The sequence below is a fragment of the Cinclus cinclus genome, chromosome 12 (genome assembly GCF_963662255.1).
Source record: "Cinclus cinclus chromosome 12, bCinCin1.1, whole genome shotgun sequence".
NCBI classification, from domain to species: Eukaryota; Metazoa; Chordata; class Aves; order Passeriformes; family Cinclidae; genus Cinclus; species Cinclus cinclus.
The window spans coordinates 4,177,900-4,197,742 of record NC_085057.1 but is presented as its reverse complement, the minus strand read 5'-3'; the positions used below and the strand labels follow the sequence as shown (position 1 = coordinate 4,197,742).

At 42.2% G+C, this 19,843-nt stretch overlaps 1 protein-coding gene across 1 annotated transcript in view; it reads right to left on the bottom strand.

The window, feature by feature from the left end:
* The window catches only part of FOXP1 (forkhead box P1), a 374,948-nt gene that overhangs the window by 47,653 nt on the left and 307,452 nt on the right, over positions 1-19,843 (bottom strand). Inside the window, exons 8-10 of the mRNA XM_062501015.1 lie at positions 17,102-17,261; positions 14,871-14,873; positions 10,817-11,018 (exon numbers count right to left, since the gene is read on the bottom strand). Of these exons, the coding sequence (XP_062356999.1) occupies positions 10,817-11,018; positions 14,871-14,873; positions 17,102-17,261 (365 nt within the window). The remainder of the gene's footprint in view (positions 1-10,816; positions 11,019-14,870; positions 14,874-17,101; positions 17,262-19,843) is intronic.

Below are 19,843 nucleotides of genomic sequence, written 5' to 3'. Positions count from 1 at the left end.
AATCCCCTCAAAACTTCTAGATACTCATGCTCCTGGTCCAAGCCTCAGGAACCACCCAGGAAGCAGATGTGATCTAAACAGTGAGTTGTCCAGGCAGGGTGATGCCTCTCCATCACTGGATAAAGCCTAACAGAAGGTCATGGGCCTGCAGGAGAGGTGGCATTGGATATCAGTGCTAAGTGACAGCTCTTTCTACAACTGGTTTGGAAATTTTTGGATACTTTTAAGAGGAGCACTTCTCCCCTTCCTCGCTACTTTTTAGTCCATGTCCAGACCTAGGACTACAAGCAGCTCATGTTTTACATCAAGCCCTATTGGAAGTAACAAGATGGTATATTACATTTTAAATGACTACACCAATTTAAGACAAATCAAGTTAAAACTGCAGCCCACAGGCTGAAATCCTCTCTCCTAATCGGTGTGCACTAACTTGTGTACTCTCGTAGCATAAGAAAGAAAACAGCAGTGCTGCTGTAACATGAGGCCACCTGTGCACCCCAAATCACTGCCCCGCATTTATGCCTCCTGTGGCACTATTCCCTAAATTCCTGTTCTGCAAGGAGAACAGTGGAGAATCTGCAGCAAGACTAAGACAAAATCTGGCTGACATTCCCCTTCCCTTCTACCCCCACCCTCACTGCAAAGAGCAGAAACAGACTGGACAATTATAAGCATCATCTTCTGGTTTTGATCTATCCACTGATGGTTTGGATTATTAATCAACGTTATGACCCTCCAGCACTCTAACACATCCTCCTTCCAGTGGCAGCCCCTCTTCCAGCCCCGCAGGAAAACTGCCACAGGGCCTGGACAGTCACTGCCCTACATCCCTTCCTTGGAGGAATTAAATGTATTTCTTGAGCATTTAAAAAAAGTGCCCATTGCAAAAAACCCATCACTTATCTCCGGTGCAAATTCCACTCCTGCATTTGAATTAACGAGTTTCTCTATGCTTTGAAACTCTTATTTTTTTATTTCAACCTTGTGCCTAGGTACTGTAGTGAAAAGTACATCAAATATACCCCGACACACACGATTTGAAACGCCGGATTTTAAATTCCAGCACTGCTAACTAATGAGAACAATTTTTTTCCTTCTTCTTCTTTGTAGCATCACTTCATGTACTTACATACCATAATCATAGCCTCCTAGAGCCTCTATTTTTCCAGGGTGTAGATCTTTAATTCCCTTTAATCTGTCTTCATAGCCTATTCCCTCCAACTCCTTTATCATCCTAGCTGCTCTCCTCAATATTTGCTCCAGCTTCTCTTTATCCTTTCTGCAAGAGAGTGGCCAATTGTACATCACACTCAATGTGGTTTAACTGGTTCTGCATAAAGTAGAACAGGGAAAAAAAAAAAAGGCTTGGATGCAACATGCATGTTTATGCCTCCCATGACTGCATTTACCTTTTTTGACTAAGACATGGCACAGAGTGTCCCACCTTAATTTCTCAACCCCGATTATGCCTCAGCCATTTCCCACACAACCGATGCTGAGCAGCTGACGTGTCATGTCAAACCCGCAGTTTGGAATTTTGATTTCCTAGCTGGGCTACTTTCTACTTATCCCTGCTAAATCACATTTTATTCCTCTCTGAACAGTCTCCTAATTTATTCAGATTAAAACGGATTGATTCAGTATCATAGTATAATTAGGAAAAAAATGTGATCCAACCACTTTCTTGGGTTTTTGGGGCTAGGGGGATGTTCTGCAGGATTTTTTTTTAGGTTTTTTTTTTTTTTTTTAAATGCTGACTTTCAGCACAGCAACCCCATCCCTCTTATACACCCAATTCACATGGCAGAGGGAGGTGGCAATGGCAAAGCTTTGGCCCCAGTTCAGCAACCCTTTTAAGAACACACACAAGTATAAAAACACAGGATTAGACCTTGGACTTCACCGAGACTGAGGTGTAAAATTACCAATGAACATACATACTTTGTAAAAAGATCCTGTTTGCCAACCTTATTTTACTGTAATTTATATTCTGTTGTAACATTTAAATTTATAGTAAAAGAAAACACTGAGAAACAAGATCTATTCTTGTTCAACAAAATTCTATTCTGTTACATTTAGAATTGAGGCAAGTCTTCCACTCTTATATAAACCGGCGATACGTCAACAAATATGATTAACAGGGATTATTCACGTCAGAATTTTTCACCCCTGTCCCACAGGCACAACAAAACCTGCGCAGAAGGTGACTGTCACATCACACACAGCCTGGCAGCTCACTGGGGGGGCTTTCGCCCACCCCACGCCCCTGCAGCAGCAGCAAAGTGTCCTTGGGGAAATGTTTGTAAAAATATAATTAAGATAAATAATGACTCCATGGGAGAACTAAAGCTAGAGCATTGCATTCTCTCTGCCACATGCTTTCCCCTTGGAAGAATGCTGTTTAAAAAGCACTAAAATCGAGAGGACACAAGCCTGCTTCCCCAGGGAAGCGTGCTGAATCATACAGGTAGTGTAAATATCATATGCTGTTGCAGGTGCTAGGCGGTCTATTTGTTTGTGTTTATTAAAAGGCATAACAAATAGTCCCACTAAAACAGAACAACACTTGGCATTGGACTGATAGGTACCAGAGCAGCCACAAATCACATTCATGCATTTAGATCTGAACTGCTGGGCAACACTAGAACTTCATCTTGCTTTCTGGGAGGGTCTTTTTGCCATGATTTGCCCCTCTCAGAGCACAGAGAAGCTCAGCATCCTTCCCGAGCATCCCACACCCAGGGAAAACCATGCAACAGTGGGGAAGAAAACAAAAAAAAAATAAAAAAAAGACGAGAAGTACAGAACAGACTTGCATGACATACATGGCCAGCTAACATCGTTTACAGCTTTGCAACTTCTGAGTTAATTCACAGTATAAACAACAAGGAAAATGTTTCTTCCGAGCAAGACTTCCTGTAAACTGTTCATTAGAGCGCGCGGAGCACAGGGCTGTGCACCTGCTGATTAACCATGCACTCCAAGAATAAACACAAACCCCAGCCAGCCAGATTGTTCTGGAATTTGCTCTGAGCTGATTTTTCTTCCCCCATGTTATAAATTGGATTCTACAATAAAACAAACAGCAGAACATAGGTTGCCCAGAGTAAAAATCTACTTTTTACACTACATTGACCACAGCACCCACAGGCACAGCTACAATGTCTTTCTATGAATGGGACAGATTGCCATATGGATGCAGACACTGAACAAGCTGTACAACTCCTGGCGACAAGTGCCTAGGGGACTGTCCTATATTAGCACCACCTGTGCTGTGGAAATTGTGCTCTGTGTATGAAATGGTATTTAAGGGCCCATCGCGATGTTATTTTTGAGTATACACAAAAAGGAAAATTACAGTTAAAAAGAATTTGCTGGCTAGCGGATCTGTTGTTCAGTTCCCGAGATCGTTTCCCAAAGGAATAGCTCTCCTCTTTATTCATGCAGCCCAAAATGACAAGCTGCAACACATATTAGCAGTTTCCCTGCCTGGGCTTATACCATCCTTTTAAGGACAAGAATCTACTTCATAATATACATATGTTTTCCTGATCACACAGAAGAAATTACAGGCCTCCTACCTTACCACCACCAACTATACAGAAAAACACCCTGTGGCATTTCACAAATGTTGCTCCAGCAGGAAGAAATGCAATATGAATTTTCCTTGGGCTCCTTCCCCCACTCCTCACTGTGCAGCAGGTAGAGCCACAAATCCCGATTACCAAATTTAAATGTGCATCTCACCACTTTGAAAATACAACCGTGTCTGCCTGACAAAAATAGAGCTCCAGATTAGCACAAGATGTCGAGGGAGCGAGGGGAAGGGAAAAGTAGGGAAGAGAGGTATGAGCAGCACCTAGCTGCTCTATGAAAAAGATTTCCCCCCCTCCAAACTGCAAGGAAAAAAAAGAAAAAGATGCCAAGAAAAAGTAAAGTAAAACAAATTGAATTAAAGAAAAACAGTTGTAAAGTGAACATTACAACCTGGGAAAAATGATGTCATTTTATTGAGAAACTCATTTTTTTTCCATTAAACCACAGTGAAACGGATAAAGTTTATACAGCTTAATGGTGGAGTTTTACTTTAAATGCTGCTCAATATCTTAGCAGTACGATATAACATGATGTAACAGCTGTCATACTAACTGCTCCATTTTTATTGAACAGCACAGAAAATAGCCACACGAAAGTCACTTAAGTCCTCTACTTCTACAGCACTTTCAAGGGTGTTTCTGTTCTCAGACTGTGTGATATATGTTAAAAAAATAACACAGCTCTTTATCAGCTCCCTGCTCAGCTCTTCAGGACAATCAGACCTGAGCAAATTCTGAGGAAGGACAACTTGCACACGGGAGGAAATAAAAAGAAACAGAAATCCGCAGTGCAGTAAACGAAAACCAGGTCCCTTTTTAAGAGTACTACATAAACACCTCTAATAAAAGAAGAGGACAAATTTTCATTGGACTTTAGGTATTTAGACAGGAATGTTTTAGTAAAAGTTTAACTGCAAAGTGCATGCAATTAACAGAAAGCCATCAGCTATTTCTCTGGTATGTAAAAATAGCATTAAGCTGTATTAAATGCATGTGTAAGTATCTCAGTTGCAAGAAAAGGGAGGAGATATGCAAAGCACTCAGATATCAAACAATGATCTGTTGGCCAGATGGAGGAATAAAACAATACATATGCTAAAATTTGGAAAAGTTCTGTTAAGCGTCTGCCAAGGCTCACCCAATCTATTTTAAGTGCTTTTTGATACATTAGCTTAGTGTTTGGAGTTGTACAACTGATGGTTATTACACAGGACCAGAGAGCAGCAAAGCACTGGCGTGCAGGAGCTCCCTGACGCCGGGGCAGCTCCCCAAGCATCAAACCCAGCACCTTCTTCCAGCCAGGGGCCACATCAAAAACATTCACAGGCTGGTTAACTTTGCCATCTTTCATAGGGGAAAACAAGTAAGCTGCCTTTAGTTTAGTGAAGGAATTCCCTGAGCAGCGTGATGAAGCTCCTGGGCAGAGTGAGGAGCAAGTGGAATTGCAGAGCTGATGTAGCACTGTGGCAGACGGTGGGTGCCGGCACAGGAGGCTCCACACCCGCAGCTGAGAAGCACGAACAATAAAAAAGTGCCTGATAAGGCTCTGAACTGAAGATTAACAGCCCCAGGTCTGAGTCATGGCCCCTGTTTTTGCAAAGCTGATTACAGAAGAGTGACTCAGAGGGGAGCCCGTTCAGTAACTGGTGGCATTTCTTTGGCAGGGGAGTGAGTGCCAAGGGATCAGACATTGGGACATTTTGGGCTGCACCTGCACAGAATAAATGGAGATGGCCGGGCCGGTACCCTGCTGTCACCGTGTCATCATCACCAACAGCCCAAGCAGCCTCACAGCCATTCCAGGTGTAATGAGAAGGACAGCAGCCATGTGGAAAGCAGGATGGTTTATCAGACACCCAGCTGGACATCCAGCTTGGGTCTCCACAGCAAGGATGGAGGCACCTGAGCTGCTCAGACCACAAGGGTCATGATGGGGTGTGAATACGTGGAGCAGCTAAATACCTCTTGGGAGGAAAGGCCCCAGGAACACCGATTTCTTAAGGGAGAATGGATCTGAGGTAACTTAATCAAAAGCAACTCTGCTAATGGTGAAGGATAATGGAACTAAAATCAGCTGCAGGGAGCAACTGAGGAGAGCTGACATGGCTGAGCAGATCCGATGCTGGCATCAGTGCAGAAGGAATGGAAGGACTAAGCAGAGAGGCTGGCCAAGAGAGGATCGGGCCCTGGGAGCATATGGACTGCAGGCTGAACTGTTTCATCCCGAGCATTAATAATGGACCCAAGTCTGTAATTCTTAATTGTGCTGAATCTTAATGCCCTCATCTCAGGGCCTTGGGATTTTGATGGAGGATCAGCTGGCATGGAAGATAACAACAGTAAAACATGAGGCATTAAGCCTAAGCAGCAGATCAATGGTCTGCCACGCCATTCCTCACTTCCCTTCAGAGCCTTCTCCACACTCTGTCCTCCTGCCACACTGGCAAGGAAAAGCAATTTCAAAATCCCCTTGTTTATCCCATCTATTTTTCCTATGAGATGGCTGCTTGCTTGTGTGGAAGGACAAGACTCAAGTATAGTTGGAAAGGGTATAAAGGCAATGAGGGGAAGAGATAGGATTGCTGGCAGATGGAGAAAGGACTCTTGGACACATAGCCTTTAACTGCAACTCTTCACCTTACCCCTGGTAAACAACAGATGCACTTCTTAAATTAACAAGTCTGCACCTTCATTAACTCACTTGTTTATGTACAGCCTCCACCATCCTGGCCCTGCTGCAGTTCAGTGCAGGATGCTGCCAGGGGATGGGACCAACACAAAGTACTGAACAGCTCCACTGCACCCCCAGACCTCCCAGTTCAAGCCCAAACTGGAGCAACCTCTGCCCACTGCAACAGACTGCTGAGTTCTGCATAGCCCTGCTTTTCCAAACCTGCCCACGTGGGGAGCGTTCCCAAGCATGCAGGTTCCAGGATGCCCACTGTTCATCAGGTTAGTAGCCGGCCATCTGAAGTGACCAGGCATGCCTCAGCTTTGTTTTGATGCTTTTCTCAAGAAAATAATCAAGCTTCTCCAAAATAAGATGCAATAGAACAACATGGAAAGTGGGTACTGTCCCTGACATTTCTAAGCACAGCAGATGTACTTAACTGGCTCCTGATATTTATTTATTTACTTGTGTAGAGAAAAACTGCTTGTTACTGAAGAAACCCAAATGCTGATAAGATGATGAGAGGTTTGCATGCTGGTTGATGGTCTCACTTTCCCTTATCCTGAATGAATACAAGTATCTATAACTAAATATTTCCCTTAGGGTACTGATGACTGAGGTATGTTTATTGCATTGAGTGAATTTATATATATAATCAGCACAATAAACATTATTAAATTGTCTGAGTAAAATCAAAGCATGAAACACACAGTCAGTGCTGAATTCTAATGACGCTGAATGCCCATGATTGCATGGGGAAAGGATCTTAACAAGCCTTGATTTGAGCTTTGGCATCCGCCTCACAAATCACACGAAATGTTCTCTCTTTAATAGTGCTGAATATTGATAAATGTCTCTGCACAGCACAACAGGGAAGTTGGTCTCTATTGGCAATCTTTACCAAAGTGTGTTTTTTCCTTCTCTACACTCAAGGGTTTACCCTGAATGATTTAATTATAATTTTCCTTGTGTAAGACAAATTAAAGAGGAGAGTAGGAGTGTCATGCCAAAGCAGATTATTTATCTCCTTAACAGATTGCTGTGCACCAAACCCCAGAGCTGCTGCTGCTGCTACTTAGAGAAACTGGGCAAAATGTGGGACAAAAGCATAGATGTAATATACATTTAAAGCCCAAATGAATGAAAGCATTAACCCATGATTTATAGCTGGAATTGTTTCATTCCCAGGGAAGCCATACACACAGAGCATGCAGAAACCAAGCACAGTACCACGGTGCTCCCTGGCCCAGGAATGAGGGTGCCTCTTGCTTTTGAATGTATTTTTGCTTTTCTGGACGTTCTGGGTGACTCTGGTCACCAACCTGCCATTTGCTTTTTTAGTCATGAAGGAGAAATTTTGCTGTCACTGGGGCCCCAAGCACAGCAGCCCTGCAGTGGGCAGTGTCACCAGAGCTGTGTCCCTGCAGCCTGTGCAGAACCCCAGTCTGGGCTGGCAGCACAGCGACGCGTGGGCACGCCAGGCAGCCAATGACTACTGCTCCTACTATTTTAAACCCCTTGTTTATAACCAGAATGTGTTTTTTACCCAAGATACAGAGCAGATCTGCTGCTTGCCTGCTGATTCTAACACAGGTGCCTCCTGTCTCACAGGTCTGGAGCATCCTCCCGACCTGACCTGTGGGATCAGGAACCCCCTAAAACACAGCCTGAACTATCCTAGTGACATGTGCCAGAGATGACAGTGATGATAGTAGCTCCCACATAAACAACTTGCCTCCTGCAGCCCACTCCTTCTCAAAAGCCCAAGAGAAAGAGGTTGAAAACAGCTTTACAGCACACCCTAAAAGTTAATGTTACCTGTATATGATTATTTATGGCTGCTGGGCAGTCGTTATGATGGCTGTGCTTAACTGTTAGGACACTTATAGATTTTACTATGTGCTTTTTATTGTTGGTTAAATCTAAATAAATAGCTCTTGGTTGTTATCAGACCAGAGCTAACAGCCAGTTGCACAGAAGGTGCAGGAATGAGGGGAAATCCACAAGTCAAAAACCTGCCCTGGCCAGTCCAGGCTGTGACTTATGTGATGGGAGGTGGAAGGGCTGACACTTCCCTAGTGAGCCCTTCCCACAGCCCCATCTGACCTGAGAGCCTGAGCTGGCAACTGTCTCCAAAAGACTCCTTAAGATCTGTTGTGCTGAACCAGATGGGTACAAGAACACACATGCATTTCACTCTAATGAATGGTGGGAGCAAATTCAAGCTCACGATTTTTTCTAGTCCCAACCTTTGCATCAAAAAATTACTATACCTCTGCTTGTGCTCTCTTTTGCAAGCCCACTAAAATTTCACCTTCTGTGAGCTTTCAAACATATATGTGATGGTAGAGCACTGCAACTTTTCCCTCTCTGCTCACTTCCCACCCTGAACTCCCTGCCTGTAGATAAATATCCTTTCAAAAATGAAACCAGTGTAAAATAGCTCACCAAGAGGAGTTTCTCTGTCACATGAAATCCAGGCAGGCACCATGGTGCCTGATGAGACTGCAACAAAACCCTTAAGTGCATCAGGAGGCATTCTCCTGCCAGTAGTCTCCTGCTCTACTTATGGATAAACATGTAATTCAATCACTGCAGCAAATGGATGGCATAAAGCCTCCATGTACCAAAGAGAGGCAGGACAAAGCAAAGCCTGTAGCTCTTGTATTTGTATTCCTAAATATACCTATTTTGTATTTTGATATTTCAGAGAATTCAACAGATAGAAGAAAAGTAAGGAAAAAAAAAGAAAGAAAAGCATAAGGCAAGCTTAACAACACAGATATTGATTCCAGCACTGAGGATTTAGTCTTCTAAACTAAGACAATCTCAAACAGTATCATGGAATGTTTATGCTTTCCTAATTAATCCAGAACTTTACTAATAAAAGCGTGTGTATCCCCTTGTCTGTAGATCCCAACTGCCTCCAGGCCACAATTACAGGACTCAGACATGGATTTCCAGGTCTGCTCAACACTATACACAGAGAAAATTCTTACTTCCGAACAGATTCCTGTATTTCCACTGCATTTCAAACTGAACTGAGTCTGTTTCCTGGTTTAGATTGCCATTAGCACACAGCACGTGCCTCTATTCAGTGAAAGAAGATCCATCTTGCTGCATGGGTTTTTACTTTATATACTGGGTAAGAAAAACATAGATAAAAAATTTATTGAAAAGCCATAAACCCATCTTGTTCAGTTCTACATGCAGCAAAAAAGGGAATTAATTGTTTAATAAACATCAAATTATTTCTAGTATCCCATGTAAGTCTTCATGAAAACCACGTCTTGGCACTTACATGCATTATAAACATATTCACTGATGTTCCCACACACATCCTTGGAATGGGTATATAAAGGATGCCTTACACACACAGCACTTCTTCCAACAGTGGGTGTGCTCTCTTTTAAAATCCATCTATTCCCAGCAGCACTATTTTCTTAATATTGGAAAGATATAAGAGGTATTTATATAGCTTCCCTATCAATCTACTTTCAGACCACCAGAAATACAAACTCTATGGCTTAAAAATTCCATTATCCTCTTTCTAATGAATGAAAGGAGGATGGAAAGACAAAGCCATCAGTTTCCATAAAATCCACCTTTCACTAGTGTCTGCTGTAACATTTCTGGATGGGCAAAATGACTCTCCTGAATGCAAAGGAGCACTGCCCTCCCCACTGCGCCCACTCCTCAAGACCCTTCCTCCTCCTCCTCCTCCTCCTCCGGCAGCGATGCCGAGGCTGAATCCGGTGCTGGCACCCATGGCCCCGGCGCCTGGGCCTGTCTATCTCCCCAGAAGCAAAAGTTACGTTGTTAGACACGCCTCAGTGAAATCTGGGGGTGTAAAGAAACAAACCTGCAATAAAGCATCCTCTGGAATAAAGCAGAGCCCGCGCCGAGAAGCACGTCAACAGACAACCCCTGATTTAAGCCATTTCTTTTAACAATGCAAGCCGAGCAAGTATAAATTAACTCACACTTTTAAAAGCCAAACAACACCAGTTAGCTAATTTTATCAGCACTTAAAGATAAAAAAAAAAAAAATAAGCCACTTTGTTTTAGAGAAACCTGGTAAACTCAAGCCTACCATGTCTTGTGAAAGCAGGTAATAAAGAGCAGAAAAAAGCAAATATGTTAAATGAGATAGAGCACCAAAATTTGGTAGAAAAATAGGGACTGTACTGACCAACAGATTTTCTTGCTCACCTCCAGCCTGTAACCCCACAGTGTAAGAGTACCACCACCTGTGATGCAACACTAAAAAACCCCCAGCTTCTTCACACTTTCCCAATATGCTTATCCAATGCACTTCTAATTAGCTAATTGTGCCCACATTCATCCAATTAACAAGCCATAAAGATCTGAACAAAAGGAGCATATTCTGCCCAGTGGAGACTCTATTCAGCCACGCCAACACCAGACACAGCAAGATGTGGAGGACAAAACCGAGGCCAAGGCACTTGGCCACGGCTCCCGAGGGTTTCGCCATCGCTCGGGGATGCTGCGCCGCGATGCTCGGGGTGCAAAACCCACAGGCACCTACCTCTCCCGTTTAGGAGTGTGGACTGAGAGCTGTCCATTAGTTGAGGCGTGTGGGTTGATGATTAAGGTCTTGGAGGGTGCAGAGGAGGAGACGCAGGTGGTGGACAGGTCCAGGCTGCTGTGGTTGTTGCTGGCTGCCTCCTCCGCTGTGTGCGAGCTTGTCACTTCCTTCCAGAGCTGCTGCAGTTCTGTTGGAATCATGCCTGAAACAAACAAATTGGATAATTAAATCAATTAACAGCTAATTCGGCCGTCTTCAAACTGTAATTAAATCAAAGAGTCAGTAAACAAAGCCTAGTGTTAGTTTTGCCTGTGTGTGTTTTTGCGCATTTTTTTTTTATTATTATTTCAATAACTAAATGCTAATGCTGCACTGCACGGCTCTGCTACGCTCCGGTGTGACACCTGCAACACTCATGGAATGCAAAATCCGGGCTGTGGGGCAGAGGGATCCACACAACACTGCACCCATATCAAACATCATGTTAAATATTGTAATTTTTTGTAATTTTTCGACCAAAGACCCATTTTCAGAGCCCCTACTTGGGCAAAAATTGTCCCCACGCCCACTGCAAGGCTGACAGGAAAGGTGGCCACTGGCTAATCTATGTTCAGCTACGAAACTGAATTTCTTTCATTTTCCACAATGTTTTTTGCCTTTTTTTTTATTTTTTAAGGAAAGTGACTACTTTCTAATCTGTTATTAAAAACAAGGAAGGTCTTAGGAAAAAAAATACTCAGCTTTATTATTATGACAACATGAACCACAACATGACTAATTTTGTGCTTAAGTTTTAAATGATGACAAATAGCTTTGTTATTAAATACAGTTTTTATTAATCACTTTTAGACATAAATTATGAATTCATATTGTCTTCCTGAAATGCTTTTCAAATTTTAACAGTCAAATTGATTATACTATGATTATTTCATTAACACACCTATCTTTCTCATTAATTTTGGTTTCTTGAACTGCTCACTTAATTGATGGATGTGTCGACCGAAAAACTGTATAACTTTCTATACAAGTAACACTATTATTACTGTCATTTCTTAGATCAATGCTAATGAGCCATTCAAAAGTAAAATGAAAACAGAAAATAAGCTTCAAGAAAAAATAACAATAAAAAATTGTGTTTTTAAAAATGTGCCAAAGTGGACACCAGAGCTAGGGAGACGACATTCAGCAACTAATGCACGTGAAAGCTGCAATCTCCAATGGGCCAAATGGAAGGTGAACCATGTGCTCACGCTGAGATAATGCTTTTGGATAAAGCTGATGTATGTGACATGATCCAACAAGTCAAGTTTGCCTCACTGCAGACTACTTCAGTGCTCTTTCAGAGAAGGCCATGGGAAAAAAAATTAGCAGTAGAGACATGTCACTCAAATATTCAGGGGAAAAAAAAAATAATAATAATAATAAGCCAGTGTCTGTGTGTTTTTAAAGAGGTTTCTCATCAGCATGCTTCCATCTCATCGTCTGGGTGAGTGTTCATTGTTTCACCATGTTGTAGCTCTGGAGCTATCCTAAGGAAACCTGCCATTTTCTGAGTGTACAGCAGCAGCTCACACAGGCATGTACCTCACCCAACCTAAGGTATTGAAATAAGAAAAAAAAAGGCAGTATGCATTATATTCATTTGAAACACATAATAAAAAATGCCAAGGTCTAAATTTAATTTATTTTTGTCATTTAGAATACAATGGATAGATAATCATCTCAACGTGATCAGCCAAACATCTTTACTTTGCTAAACTGTTAAAGATTTTAATTATGCTAGCTTTGGAGAGCACTGGTCTAATGAGGCGATAGACTCCAGAGAATCTAAGTGGTTAAGAACTGTGAAATGAGTCTGATAGGATTTTTTTATATTCACCGTGGATCGTTTGCATATCAAAGAGGAGTAAATTATTGCACGACAGACCAATAACCTTCCCCGCCTTTCCCAGAGTAGCATTAACAAAAACAGTTGGTCTCTGGTAACGGTTCACTACAAAAAAAATGCTGAAATCCTTAAGTATCTGCAATTAATATATATTAGGGAAGAGGCTTCAATTTATACATTAAGTGATCAGATATTCTTAGGACACATCCGTTTCTCTAAAGCCACGTCATTTTCCTTTCATCAGCCCCAAATGCCAATTATATTTTGATGGATTTTGTCCCAAATGAGCATTTAGTTATTAGACATATTCAATTATTACTTGTCCCCTGGAATTAAACCTCTGAGCAAATTAAACAAAGAAAAAGGTCAGTACACAAGCCCGTGTCCTGTTTTGCTGTGTGGGGGCTATTATTTTCAAACACCTTGAGAAGTGACAGTGTGGGATGTATTTTTAGCTAACACGCTTGACAGGACTGTCTGCACACTAACAATTACCTGTGAGCAGGGCTGACCCTTACACACTGTTTACTCAGTCGAAACAATAGTGAATAGACTTGTCTGTTGATGATAACATATTGATATGAGAACATATGAGCCGACACCTATTTTTATTTTCCAGAATAAGCAAATAGGGACAGAATAACTGGCCTTTTAAAATTTTCCTTTTCTTTTTTTTTTTTTTTTAATCTGGATTTCTGTAAGTTTTTAATTAGACACAGGCTATCATCTACTCTCCTCTCCCTGCTCTCTACTTTCCCCTCCTCCCGGTCACTTCTGGATCTACCAGTGCTTTGTCCCAAGGAAAAGCGTGGAAGTGTTACAACCATCAAAACAGACATACGCATGATATTTATGCCTCTAAAAGTCAAAGTGTTTGGTCTAACTTCCCATACAAGTGTAACTCCCATTAGTACTAACAACAACTATACCACAGATGGAAAGAAAAATAAAATATACTTAGTTGTGTGGGGGAAAATGCTGGAGATAGTAAGGATTTTCAGCTGGGTGATATTAATTTAAAGAGCTAACTGTGATGTCATACATGTCTGCACACAGCCCCTTGCCAAAAATTGATTACATCACCTGATTAATAAAATAAAATTAGAATTAGCCTCTCTCCTCCTGCACTAAATTTAGTTCCTTTAGAATAATTCCGGAGAGAATTTCTGACTAGCCTGTCAAACTGGGCAGCTGAAAGGTATGCTCATCACTCATCCAGCAAAATGGTTAAATAAAATAACAGAACAAATGGCAAGAGCAAGTCAAATAGATCCACGACCACTCACAATAAATTATGTAATTTACCTTTTAACAGACCCATTTTAAGAGCGAGAGCTAAATTTCAAGTCAGATTCCCAGAACTGTGCTGCAATTACCCGAGACCGCTGCAACTTCCTACGGACCAGGAACGGGATCCAGACCTGAACCTGCCCAATCTTCGGGAGCGATCAGGCACCCGGATGTCTCAGTCCTATTATTTTCACTCACTGGTGATCTGAAGTGTGATTTGCAGTTTCATTTTGAAGAAACTAAAGATCTCACTCTCACAGCTGAGAACATTGCTCAAATGGGGTTTATTTTAAAATTGCTGCTATGCACAGATGTAAAATCTAGATTATAGAAGTGTCTAAATACTAAGCAGCAAAAATTACACAAATGTAACATTAAAGGATGTGCTATTTTGTTTGAGACAATAGGTGAGCACTAAAAACTAAAATGAAACTAAAATAGATATTTAAACAATCTATTAGTTCTGAAAACATAACAAAAATGTCACTTATGAACTAGCATTCTCTCCTTGGAAACATTTATTATTATTACAGATACTTAAGAATAAAAGCAAAATGCTTTAAACTGAATTTACAGCTACATTTACTAGAGGATGATTTTATTTCTTTTATACACACATTTACAGTGTTTGTCTCAGTCTTGCAAACTGTTCTGAAAACAAAAGAGCATGAGAAATGTGATTTTTTTTTTTTAAATAAGAATCATCCGTTACCAATTATTTTAAACTATAGCCCTGGCTCTTCATTGCATTTTTCCGAACAGCTAGTCCTCTTGATTATGAAAGAAAATGTAGGCACAGGTTTAAAAAATGTATGTTGTGGGGACAGTTGACAGATTACTGCTCACAGAACTCAATTTCCCAACCCCAGGTATCACCAGCTCAAGACAAACAGAGTTGCTCAACCTCTTTGTGTCCTTGTACCTCCATACCCAGGTGACCATGTTCAAGCAAGCAGAAAGTTGATTTAAACCTCATAATGACATCAGTTTTAAGCCATCGTCTCTCTGATAAAAAGGAATAAAGTATCGTGCTGGATTGCAACTCGCCTCAAGTCTCAAGTCCCTCTTTCCTGCCGGCTCACGCCGCCCCCAACGCTCGCAGCTCATTTCCCTGCCAGAACCAGCCCTCTCTGCTTATGTTTGTGTCGTCTCTGGCATGCAAGTCAGCACCCCTCAGGTTTTAAATACGCTCCTGGGTGAGGACTAATAGTTACACTTCCCTGCTAACCATATCAATCAATGCCACGACAGCTGAATTACCTACTGGTGTCTCCGATGTGTTACCGCACAGATTACACTTCATGCATCACCACATTCATTTCTTTCACATTACACATGAGCGTGTCTTGTCACTGCCCAATTGCCCTCCTTTGGACAGCTTAACTGATGGACTATACAATGAACCTTACTGAGCCAACTTAATGGTATAGGAGCTGTGGGAAAAATTAGCAAGGTTGAAGCTTTAGTCCGGTGGGTGTGTGGGAACAGCCTGGGATGCTTCCAACAATAAATCTGAGGTGTAATTAATGCACGTTACAACATCTTGCAAGCATAAATGGCATTTCATGTACGTGCCCTTTTTCCCTGGACTCATTTCACACCTTCTCCCCATCGCTCTGCATCGATGGTGACTGCTCCAAGCCTGATCCTGAAGCTCCCACCTTCCCATGGATCAGCCTCCAACTCCTTCCCAGCGCTGCTCTACGCCAGGCATCTAGTTCTGGGATGCTGGGAAGCTGAACTGAGACTTGGGGGGGGGGGGGGTGTCAGGGGTCAGGCCCCCAAAAGCTCAGCCTCTCAACACAGGAGTTAAGCACTCAAATACCTTCCTGGGTCTGGCAAAAATAAGCCTAAATAAAGCACGTCAGCCACACAGCAAAGCAGACTCCACTCCCCAGTTGGGCCTCTGTTTATCCATATAAGTTAATATTCACCAGGCACCTCACTCTTCTTTTTTGCAGCTATGTATACAGAAAAAAAGGAGGGTGAAGAACAGAAGCAATTTCGTCTTGTCCCCTCCATTTAAGTGAACAGAGCTGAATGCAAATTCAATGTATGATTTAGAAACTAGGAAAAGCCCTAAGGCTGCTTTCAAGATCCCAAATCATTCAACCTGGGCTGACTCAAGCTATGAAAGTGAATGTTCAAAATTATTATGGTGCAAGGGAAGGAGAAGGCAGGATTATTCAGAAATACCAGCATCATGGTTGATGCCATAGTATGCATGAGCCATGCCAACCCCAAACAGTCTGCTTTAACCACAGCAGCCAGAGCTCAGGCAAATCTGTTAAACTGTCCCAGAGCTTGCAGACAAACCCAGTTTAAAAAGTAAAATAATAAATTTAAGCCAGAAAAAAAAAGGATAATAAAAACCCTAAGTTATAATCACTGTCAAAAGTATTGTGGATTTAAGTAGTGCTTTCAGTGTATCAATGTCTTAAAAAAATAAAATAAATTGGGATTTCAGCAAAGCAGTAACTTCTTGCAGAGTGCAGGACTGAATAAAGACGTAGGAGGATCTAATTGTCAATAACACCATTAGAATTAAGTGGAATTAATCCCAATTTGCCTCAGTATGGAGGAAGGAACAGAAGCACCAAGGCAGTGACACGAAGGCTGTGGAGAGCAGCCGTGTCCCCTCTCCCTGGCAGCCACAGCCAAGGGCACTCAGAGCTCCACAGCCTGTGGGTCAGAGCTGCTCTGTGCCAGCTCATGGCCAGGCTGGGACCAGGAAGGCCCAATCAACACATCTGGGAAAGGAAAAGCTGCTCTCACACACCCTTAGCCATGAAGCTAGCACCAGGAATCGATAAAGACTCCTCCTGTGAAGGATTCCAAGCCCAGATGAGCACAACCAGCATCTCTGAGTCTGCCAGACTGGCTACAGCTGTGTGAACTGCACGTGAACTCCAAGCCCTCTGCACCCCACCAGACAGAGCAGCCCAGGATTGCAGCACCGCCCTTCTCAAAAAATACCTTTATAATGCCCACCCTGCCCACCAGCATCTTTCTGTGCTTATTATTTTATGAGCCTATGAGCTCTTTCTCTCTCTCCCCTCACATGACAATTCTGTCTGAGTGTGTACACCCTCAAACCCCTCACCTACCTTGTGCAAGGGGTTGCAAAGGCAGAGTAGGTTGCCCGGGCTGGATGGTCAGCAGCCCCTGACGCTGCAGAGACAGGAGGTGCTGCTGCTGCAACTGCTGCATCTGTAAGAGCTGCTGCTGAAAGGCCAACTGCTGTGTGGCCACTTGCTGCTGCTGGGGCTGGGAAAAAAAACAAAATAAATAAAAATTAAAATGCATGCTTGTTAATACAAGAGCAAAGCAGAGGACAGATGGGGCTCCTTGTCTCGACCTGCTTCAGCTTCTGATGGCAGTCACCCCGTATCAAGGCTGAGCCAGCAAGAAGCCCACCAGTCCTGGTAAAGACCCCAAGGTATGTTTAGATGCTGGAGCTAAACACAGGGCTGCAGATTCCCATCTCCAGTGGTTAACCTTCACCCAACCTAAATCCCTGCTGCCATCCCAATTACAAATGTATACAGCACTTCTTGGTCCACATGTCCATGTTCTACCCAAGATGTGGCTGTGTTTCAGTGGTGGGTGAAACAAACACTGATGAAAATCCTGGGTAATTCCTTGAGGCAAAGAACATAAGAATCACACCCCACGATCACATCACACTTAGATGTAACAAGAAACCCTGGGCTGTGCTCTGTTTGCTCATTCAAGGGTTGTCTCAACTATTAAGGCAATTCGACTGGCTTAATTTATGGTATTTTATACTCACTCTCTCTTCTTCATCCATCAAGCCCCACAATACTTTCTGTTACACTGGAATTATTCTGTGCTGTATTTAAAGCTGCTACTTCTGCACTTTGAAATTTTTAATTATTCTCACTAGAAAGAAGATGGAGTTGCTTTACTCCACAGGGATGTGAACCTTGAACCTTCGAGGTGTAAAAGAACATGTTGCTTTTCTCACTACTGTACCCGGAGAAGCTTTTAACTACTCTGTTTATCACTTCTGACATAAATAAATGAGAAAAAATCAGACCTTTGAAGAAGAAAAACTTCATCTAATATTGTTAATTAGCCATGACAAACGATGAAATAACATTGTAAATCTTTCATAGAAACAGCCACTAGATTTTAATTACACACATTCATAATTTAGCAAACAACATCTTACTTGAATGTGAGTGTTTAATATGTACAGTACTCGAGGCTTCAGAGTCCTTAATTTTGTTCAGTTAAGGAAGCCTCTAGGTTTTGCTTCCATGCTCATCTTGTGTTTTATTTGCTTTGTTCTTTAAAATCCATGAAAGGCTTTGCATTTTGATAAATATCTTTTTATTTATTGTACAATGACAGGAGGAAAACTTTTGTTGTGTAAAACATCAATACATCATGCCACTGTTTAGCAGTTCCTTGTGCTAGCCAAAAAAAATTAATGTAGATTTCCTTAGTAATTATCTGAGTGATAGAAAGATAATACAGTGCAGTAGTACAATAAATAGAAGGAAATTATCTAATATCCCTAATCTGCTAGGAATCATACCAAGGTGGAGGTCTTATACACATTATGGCTAACAATTATGGAAAGAAAATTAACTCTTACCAAACTGCACACTTTCACAAACAAACCCCAGCCAGCTCCCGAGAGCTTTCTGTCACCCTTCCTTGACACCAAGCCAGAGGATCACTGGCCCTTCTGGTGTTAGACAGGAAAGAAGCCCCACCAGAGCTGCTGGACAGACAGACTGACAGACAACAACTGAGGGTTTGACCCCCACCTTCTCATACCACCATGCCCCATCAATCCTAATACTGTGACTTTATAAGCACAACTCTGAGAGTCAGACATTCTGTTCATCTTATTATAAACTCAGTTTATCTCATTTCCAAAGAAAACCTTGGACTTCAGGAGCACATCTAAACAAATAGGTGTTTGGATATTCTGAAACTCGGAGAGTTTACATTTCTTTGCAACAGCTTGCTCTGACACATCCATTTGTTGCAACTATTTGCAACAGCACCATATGCATGCAGACCCCAGCAACAGTTGTATTGAGCTAAAGTAACGTTTGCCTCCATAAATATTAATTTGAAAAAATATATACTTAATGTGTTTATATTAATATGTTTATATTATTAGTACTAGGTGTAGTAAGCTGTGTTTTACCTATCTGCCGTAAGAGTGCAAAGTTAGCACATGGGTTTTTTTTAAAAAAACCCTTTGCATCAATTGACTGATGCCTTTCTGGTTGTCTTCTCAGCTATCCTAAGAAAAGCTCCTGAACACACTCTACTTTGAAAAGCCAGGATATAAAAGTATACAAGGCCCATTGTCCAAGAAAGAATTTAAAAGCAAGACACGCTGCCAAACTGCGCTCTCCACCCAGTTACCAAACACAGGATACAAGGCAGTTTGTTTACTTCTCACAATTGAATGCATACAAAAAAGGTCTCGGTGCAGTCCTGTTGTCAGGTCAGTAGTCAGTGTTAAAATGCTGAAATATCCTGATAAAACTTGCATTTTTGATCCCCTCCCTAAAGCTTCTGTCAAAGGTCTGTTTTCCTTTCTTAGGTTACTCCCTACTGCCTAACATAAACTGTCACAGTGCCGGAGGACAAACGGCCCCGCTCGGGAAACAGCGCGCTCCGTCCAGCACCCCCCTGCCTCTGGGGAGCCCCCAGTTTTCCAGGGCAGAGGAGGAACAGGGCTGAGATTCCCCCCAGCACCTCTGCCCCTCACTGTCAGGCACTGCTCACCCTCTGCTACGCCGTGCAGCCCTTGAATAAAACCCCCCAGAACCTTGCTGGGGTCCGTCTGCTGCTCTGCT